Raw genomic sequence first — 8,294 nt, 5'->3', positions numbered from 1 at the left:
AAAAAAAAAATGCGGGGAATTTATGTATGCACGTTTGTTCGCGAGATGTTAAAGGATGAAAATGAGAATGAAGAAGAAGAGGAGCGAAGTACACCCAATTCTGGCAAGACACAAATGCGAGTCGACGAAAAAAAAATCCTTAGAGTAGGTGAAACGACACTCAAATTGTCATTAGGAAGAGGAGAAAACAAAGTCGCGCACTTTGACAGTATTCGCAGAAGTGCAACTTGTGTGCGGGAGTCACACGGTTCCTCGTACTTTCCTCACCTGTCAAATTCCTTCCCACTTCCCACTTCAGATTCTTTCCATTGCCTCTCTTCCCTCCCTCCCTCCCCATTTCATTATTTATTTGTTTATTCTTTTTCTTTTTTTTTGCCCACTCAATCACGGAGCCTCCTCGCACCTGACAAGGTAACCGTGTTATGCTACATTATCCTTCGGAAGGCGCGTGCTTGCATCAGTTCAACGGACTACTGTCTGAAGTTATGGGAGGAAGGCCAACCAATAATGGCAACGACAATGAAAATTAGGCACCTACGACGCATGAATACCGGAAAATGTACCATGAAGGACTTATAGGTACTTTGAAGGAGTGCCTTCAGTTCGTGTTGATGGACATACGGTCATCTTTGAATTTCGCGTTGCGAATTATCAAGACCCATCAGCCTCTAGCACACGGAGGATTATATCTGCTGCCCTTCTGCAGCGCTGCTCTGACCCAGATTTCAGGAGACGCATCGTGTGCAATAAAGTGCCCCGACCAACAGCGGCAGCTGCGTTAGCAGTGCTTTCTGCCTGCAGTAACGTTAAGACCGTGGCCACTACCTCCGCTATTACGGGGGATGACATGGGCTCCAGTAGCAGCATGTGGGATGCCATGCGCACACATTCCTGCGTGCAGTTCAGGCGACCCTCATCACCAAACATTGGGGCGCCATGCGCAAGAAGTAAGGAAACATTCTGAAGCAGGGCACTAACTGATTTCTTCATGTTGTTGTTCATATTCTTTTTGATGAAAGAACGCGGTGCTTGTGTAAAGGCCTGCAGCAGCACCGCAGCTTGTTCCGGTGTTATGGAGGTGCTAGCCGGCAAGGCGTCAAGTGCTGCAGCAGCATGGAGGAAAAGTCGTACAGTCACCAAACACTCAGCATCACTGGCGCGGTCGACACCCAACACGCATTCTTCCATAAACTTTAGCGGGGAACAATACCACTCCCCGGGGCTGTCACCTAAAAGTAGCAGAAGCCACCGGTAGGGATGACGTCCCACCGCCAGTAGACGACTGAGCAAATCAAGCGCAGGGAAGCGCGAGGCCTCCGGTAACCGCTTGTGAAGCTCCATGATGTTAAGAAGTAAGCCTACACTCGGCGCCGCCCTCGCTCCCGCCTCAACTCGTTGCACGAGCTCTCCGAATTCCGTGCCTCCTGTTAGTTCGTTAATCTTCTTTTGCACACCCTCCAGGTTGATGGAGGTGAAGTATCGATGACTACTCCATGCAACGACATCGCTTCCCCCCGCAGTGGGCGCCTGTGGCAGCTGTTTCTCCTGCTGCCTTTGAAGTTCAATCTCCTCGCGGGCATAACCCGAGAAGGCAACATCATTTGCAGTTACGCCGGCATTCTCCATGTTTCGCAGCGCCTCACCCCAACTTGGTACGTGCGAGGCACCCGCTTGGCGCATCTCCATGGCTTCACGTGCGAACTGGGAGAAAACAGGTTCATGACTCCCACCACCAGACACCGTTCCTCCCCCTGCAGCTGATAGCCCTTGTTGCGAGCCGGTCAGCAGCAGCGCGTCCTGGGGGTCGATGTTATTCAGAATAAAGTTTTGTATCTCTTCCTTGTGAGTCTGGGAGACAACGGCGCTATTTTTATTGATGAAATCTTGCGCTGCGTCAAAGATATTCTGACCACGGTTGTACGGAAGTTTAAGCATTGTCCCATTCACATCAACATCGAAAACGTAATCGTAGGGAACCCCGTTGAAATACACCTTGGGCTTCTGCGCTGCGCTGCCCGATTGCGCACCTGTGTACGGTTGACCCTGAGTTCCCTCAGTGACGATGCCTATTTTCTCCCATCGGCCTTGGTCCCATGCATAAACTTCCACCGTTTCCCCCTTTGTGCGTACAAAGCAGCGTTCACCCTCTTGAACCCCCTTCTTTTGATGGAGTTGCTCTACAGGGGGGAGATCAGCAATATTAGTTCCGGCGATTGATGTAATCTTGATGTCGAGTTTCTGCGTGGCAACCGCCTCCGCAAGTGCTTCCAACTTTCCAACAGATGCCATTAACTCATCATTAAGTGTCCACACTCGCACGGCACCATCCGCGGCGCCCGTCACAATATCCCCAACCTCCGTTGTGCACACAGACCACACAACACATGGGTGGTTGATACTCTGAACTACGGCCACGTCACCAACATCCACCGAGGATCCTACAGTGGGGGCAGATACAGTGCTCGCGCCACTAATCACCTTCACAGTGCAGTCTTCCGAAGCAGAGAAGAGTAACTGACGGTCGTTGCAAAAACACAAGGAGTAGACCAAACTATGGTGCATGAGTAAGCTGCGTAGGGGGTGAGTTCCAACTGTTGTGTCCCAAATTATGATCGTCGTATCGTTGCTACCAGAGGCGAACCGAGTAGAGCTTATGGCACATACACATTGAACTACATCTGTATGACCAGTGTACACGGCAATTTCCTCACCCGTCGCCACGTTCCACTGATGAAGGGTTTTGTCCCCAGAGGCGCTCACAATGCTGCTGGTCCTTGGTAATTGCGTGATACTCCGAACGGCTGTTGAGTGTCCCCTGTAGCACTGCTTTACATCACCCGTTGTCGCATCAAAAACGAGACACATACCACCCCAATCACCTGTCACAATATCCCCAACACTACCGTCGTGCCCCGCACCTTCAGCAACGGTGGATGTAACCACAAGACCACAGCAAACACCGTGACTGTGACTGTCGAGAACTGCTTCCAGCGCAGCTGTTTGCGGGTTCCATAGTGCAACATGTTTGTCATTGCCGCCCGTGATAACGCATGGCTCACCACCCAAAAGCGGTATCCCGCTATGCATTATGGCGAAGTTGACAAAAGCAGTGTGACCGGTGAGTGTCAACCCCGTGGGAAAATCGTCACCTGAGGGCCACGGTGTAGTGCCTGGAGCATCAATGACAAAAGTAGTCTGGTCGCGCGAGGAGGTTAAGAGGAGACCCGACGAAGAGGAAACGTGACGAACATCGGCTGTATGAATGCGGCCCTCTGCGCGCAACAAATAACACAGCTCAGGGGCCTTCGACATAGTTGGTAACTTTTAGTGTGTTTAATGCGTTCCGTTCCACCTTCTTTTAGTTCACTTTGCCAGCTTTTTCTTTTCTTTTTTTTTTTTCGCCACGTACCGTCCCTTTACCCTTGTTAACTTTCCTTTTCTGGGGAGTAAATTAGTCGTTTCTCCATTGCGAAGGAAAGAAATAGGTAATGAAAGTGTGATATATCAATCCGCAGCACGGGCTCAACTTGACAGCAACAGAGGTTACAATGACAGCAGGTCCATATCTCTTCTTTTGTGCAGCTCGCTACGAAGAATGTGGTGGCGAACGACCAAAGCAATGCGAGCGCATGCGCAAGAAACACTGAGCGGTTACACAAACCCGAGAGGTGACGACACTCCCGCGCTTTCATCACCGCTATTCTTATTTGTGGCCATCAGAGTCGATAACTTTTCTTCCCTTCCCACGGCACGCATTAGTAACTAATTTTAGCAACTGAACACCGTACCGTGCTGCATAAAACGAAGTCCATGAAGGACTCCCTGAGGCCGCCACCCACGTCACTTCGCTCAAACCAACCCATTCATCATGCAGCGTTGGCAATTCCATATAAACTGATATGAGATGCATTTCATCCTCGAGTGACCAACCGCACATGGGACGGATGCGAAGCGCCCAGTGAATGAGTGCCAAACGCAACACCCAGACGGCTTCGTGACCCTTGTCCCAGTGCCGACGCAACTCTTGTGTACTGGCTAACATAAGCCTTTTCCACACACTATGCACTAAGGAACCGGCACAAACACCACTATTCTGATTATACTTACCCTCTGCGCTGTCACTTCTGATGGTCTCCGCCTTGTGAAGAAGAAAAATAAGATACGACGCAGCAGACGTATCACCGTTGTGGGTTTCAAAAAAACGCAGCGCGATTTCAACCTCCTGCTGGAGTAATGAAGGTGTTGACGCGCATGACCTGCACCTACTTGCGTTTTGTGTGATGTTCAAAATATTTTCGAACACCTGACGGCGATAGTTCCAGGCGTTATAGTTCATGGGATGCTTGTCAGCGGCCTCCATCAGCACACCGCGGTCGTGGTCGTTGAAAACCTCCAAGTTTATACCAGGATGCGATAAGAGCCGTTCTACTACCCACCACCGATAAACCCAGACCTCCTGCACTTTATAATAAAAGTTTAGCAGTAAAGACGTTACGAGCACCTCCTGAAACAAGAAGGAGCGGGAATGATCTTCACCGTTTGCAGTGCATGTCTCTATCCAACGTCGTCTCGCACTCCACAGGCTGCTGTGAGCAGGCATGATGAGGAGCAACAGCACTACAGAGAAACGTGGCAGGTTATGCACAACGGGTGCTATGAGGGGCAGCGCCTCTTCTCTTCTATCGGAATTCTGTTGTTCACGTAAGAAATCTGCGAGGGCCTCCCTTAGCACATCTTTTCCCAAACCTACAGCCAACTCGTAGGTGCTGCCCTGTGAATGTTCGATAAGGTCAACGATCCCCCAACTGTGTGCCATCCCCTGCAGAGCGATGTCTGGTAATATTGCCAGCGAGCATTTTATGGAGCAACCGCATTCGAGGTGACGTGTTGCTTCTTCCAGTGCTACTTGTAGCCGTTCACCGATTGCCGCCGCCGTAAAAGCTGAGGATGACATCATTTAACACAACTGCCTCTTCCTTTCCCCTTTGTGCACTTTACCTTCTGCTCACCTTTCAAGTACCCAAAACACGCGACGCTAAGTTTGTTCGCTAGTTTTAACCCACTTGATTACCTCGCACACGCACAGCAGCGTCCGGCACCTATTCACCACAGCCGCGTGGGCCCTACAAAAACTTTGTTTCGTAGATACAAGTGATAGAAGGGGAAGTAACACACTTGAGGCCTAATGCACACAGAAGAATATATGTGCGTACTCGGATGCATTCAAACCTTCCACTCGCCAGGTACTGTACGATATTTGCAATGGCACTATGTTGTCGAATGTTGTCGAACGGTTTTTTTTTGTTCAGCGTTCGAGAGGGGGACATTACTCAGTGATGAAAGCTGAGCTGACTTGTATATCACACTGAAGCACGGACTACACATATCAGATTGGAATTTGCTAAGCGATAGTTAAATGACATGTTACTTCTTCCCCAGTATGTCCCGTGCTTCATTCAACTTCGCTGCAATATACGGACTGCCATCCACGTCCGAGTGTAGTTGCTTCATTAAACCATAATACCGTGTTTTTATTTCCTCATCTGATGGAAGGGAAAGGAATCCACCGGAGGCAACATCTTCAGTAAAGCCAAGCAGCAGTAGTGCCTCACGTTTCGTCATGGATTTCTCGAAACCCCCCTCATATCGGCGGTACGGTCGCAGCTGCCGATTTGCCGCGCACGTTAGGCCTTGTGCCATTGAAACACGCTGCGTTATTCGCGGAGCCAACCTAAAAATGTAATACGCACCACCCAGTAGGACCAACGCTGCTAGTGGTGCCGCCATATCTTTATTTTAGAATTTACTTTGGTGCCAAACCCTCTTGCAACCAGTGGTAGCAGTGGTTGTGTTGGAGATCGTGCCAAACCAGCGACCACGACTTAAGAAAAAAAAAACAATGAGTAAATAAGGGACAGGGGGCAGAAGTAAATAAGAGACAAATAAAAAGTAAAACGTCAAAAGTAACTGAGTATGTAAAGTGGTAATTACGGGACGAGATGAAAAGACCAACAATTGTAAGCCTGAAGAAGAGTTTCCATGGCCATGTGCACACCAGCCAAGTTGGGTACGAAAAAAAACAAAGAGATAGTTCCCCGTCAACTCAACCAATGTGCTCCTAAGAAACCCCTTCACGATTGGAATAAGTCTATGATTGAAAGTATACGGTAATGCAGCGGAGCCATACGAAAGTACGATAGTACATACCCACGTACAGGCAAAAAAAAAAAGAATGCATGCACAAGCGCACGGAGGAAAGAATACGAAATAAGCCAAGAATAACCCAGTAAAACTTAAACGTACACCAGACTGCAAGTTACACAACAAACCCATCACAGAGTATACAAACATACCCCTTGAAAAGCATTTAATTTCCTTTTCGACTCCTGTGTATTCATCCACCGAGTATCGGCGAACGAGCACTACGACTGCTGTTCGCGTCCCCATCTCCTTTACACGTCCCATTGCCACCAAACGCCTTGTGCCGTGACGCAAAAGGGGTGCTTCGCGCTGACGAATGCCCACTCCGTGACTGGAATGTACTTGACGAACGCCTGTGAATCAACCTCTCGTCCAACTGCTTCTGATATAAGCGGCCATCACGGAAGGCATTCCGCATCTTTTCCTCCACCTCTGCCACGAGGCTCTCCACCACCTGGCGGCGCTCATGGACCACCCTGTCGTGCACACACTGCAACTGCTTGCAGTGTTCCTGGGCCATTGCTTCTGTACGCCGCTGTTCCTCCAACAAGAGATCCTGTAACCGCTCTTGATTTCGTTCGGCAACACGGCAGCTCTCCCTTACTGCGTCCAACTGACGGCACAATTCCTGCTGTTGTTGCTGAAGTAGAGATATATCCACCTCACTTGCAACAACATGAGGGGGATTAGCGACGACATCTTGCGGTAGTGTCGCGTCGCTCGCATTACCAAGAGGGCTGTTTCCACCAACCGTCGTCGTCAGTTCTTCGCTGTCATGAGGTGCATTGCTGAGAGCCGCCCCACAAACTTGCCCACCAGCGCGATGGTGCTCCGTTTCTGTTATCCACACTACCCCGGCGTCAAATGCAATGTACATGGGATCCATCATCATGTCCAACAGCAGCGACAGCCGCTGTATGTTTTCCTGCAGTTGCAGTTCCTTTGCCGCTGTACTACAGACTGCGCGTGGTGGTGCTATGACAACATTAACACCGTCAAAGCGCCCTCCGTCACGCTGAAGCTGTTCAATTGCATGTAGTTTGTTTCCGAGGGCGGACTCCCCCACGCGCAGTACCTGTAATTCCTGCTGGGCCACTTCCAAAGCACTGCGAAGCTGCACGTTTTCCGTCTCTAGCGCCACTGAACGGGACTCCAAAGTGTCCACTCGTGCTACAAGCTGATTGCGCTCCTCGCGAAGTTGTTGTTGCTCTGCCTCTAAGGAGCCACTACGGGCACGTTCCATTTCGTGAAGGAGGCTCAGTTGCGCAAGTGCGCTGTCAAGACGTTCCACCTCAGCTTGCGCAATAAGGGGATCGAAACGTGCGATATCAGCGTCAGACACGACGCAGCTTGGCGTGTTGCGAAGCAGTAGCTGCGCCCGCTGCAGTTGACCACTCAACACCGTTATGTGTGACAGAAGTTGTCTACGGTCGCTGTAGTCAGCAGCAGTTATAAGCGGATGATGAATCTCAGCAGCCACATTGTTCACGTCGTGCACGAGTTGTGCGGCGCCGTGGTTGCTTGACTGCAGCCCCGCCGTGCTGACTTTGTTGGCAGGGTACCTTGGCGGTAGTACCTGTGGAAATGGACTACCTGAGGCCGCCTGTCGAGATATTTCATTCAAGCCTGGCACCTGAGTTGCAGCTATCATAAAGGTTCCCCTCCCTTTCTTTTTCTATGACTCCTTTCCACTCTATGCAAGATCGTTCCCAATATATAAATATACCTGTTGTTTTCCTCTGACCCGCTTTGATCTTTCCCCCTCCCACCTACCGACCTGTCCTTCTGCTTCGTACAGTATCTACTTACCGGGTTGTTGCTCTGTGCCTTCCACAAGACACCTGCGCTAAACTGCCCTTGCTTTCTGGAAAAAAAAAATAGGTGTGTGTATCACACTCTATAACAGCCTGTAGGTTTTTGCAATGCTTAGTTGAGTTTTCCTCGCCTTGTTACCTCGTACCTTGCGCTATACCTATCAGTCAGCCTCTTATAAAGGAGTAAAAGTCGGAACAAAGTGAAAGTGATGCACCTGCAGAGCAAAGGGGAGTTGCCTTCGTTCGATAGTAAGGGATAAAAATTATTGCAACAATAAT

At 49.9% G+C, this 8,294-nt stretch overlaps 4 protein-coding genes across 4 annotated transcripts; all 4 read right to left on the bottom strand.

The window, feature by feature from the left end:
- Positions 1-651: 651 nt before the first annotated feature.
- TEOVI_000250600 (WD domain, G-beta repeat/PFU (PLAA family ubiquitin binding), putative) lies at positions 652-3,312 on the bottom strand (the record flags this gene model as incomplete). Its single annotated transcript, XM_067225575.1, has 1 exon — positions 652-3,312. One exon carries the CDS (start codon positions 3,310-3,312, stop codon positions 652-654), a length of 2,661 nt encoding a protein of 886 aa, XP_067081676.1.
- A 391-nt stretch (positions 3,313-3,703) lies between these two features.
- TEOVI_000250500 (Protein prenyltransferase alpha subunit repeat, putative) lies at positions 3,704-4,957 on the bottom strand (the record flags this gene model as incomplete). The annotated part of the gene is made up of 1 exon (XM_067225574.1): positions 3,704-4,957. The coding sequence occupies one exon, from the start codon at positions 4,955-4,957 to the stop codon at positions 3,704-3,706; it is 1,254 nt and encodes a 417-aa protein (XP_067081675.1).
- A 467-nt stretch (positions 4,958-5,424) lies between these two features.
- TEOVI_000250400 (uncharacterized protein) lies at positions 5,425-5,787 on the bottom strand (the record flags this gene model as incomplete). The annotated part of the gene is made up of 1 exon (XM_067225573.1): positions 5,425-5,787. One exon carries the CDS (start codon positions 5,785-5,787, stop codon positions 5,425-5,427), a length of 363 nt encoding a protein of 120 aa, XP_067081674.1.
- Positions 5,788-6,394: 607 nt separating this feature from the next.
- TEOVI_000250300 (uncharacterized protein) lies at positions 6,395-7,852 on the bottom strand (the record flags this gene model as incomplete). Its single annotated transcript, XM_067225572.1, has 1 exon — positions 6,395-7,852. One exon carries the CDS (start codon positions 7,850-7,852, stop codon positions 6,395-6,397), a length of 1,458 nt encoding a protein of 485 aa, XP_067081673.1.
- Positions 7,853-8,294: the final 442 nt, after the last annotated feature.

Source organism: Trypanosoma equiperdum (assembly GCF_001457755.1).
Source record: "Trypanosoma equiperdum strain OVI genome assembly, contig: ctg_561, whole genome shotgun sequence".
Taxonomy (NCBI): domain Eukaryota; phylum Euglenozoa; class Kinetoplastea; order Trypanosomatida; family Trypanosomatidae; genus Trypanosoma; species Trypanosoma equiperdum.
This window is presented reverse-complemented; position numbering and strand designations above follow the sequence as displayed.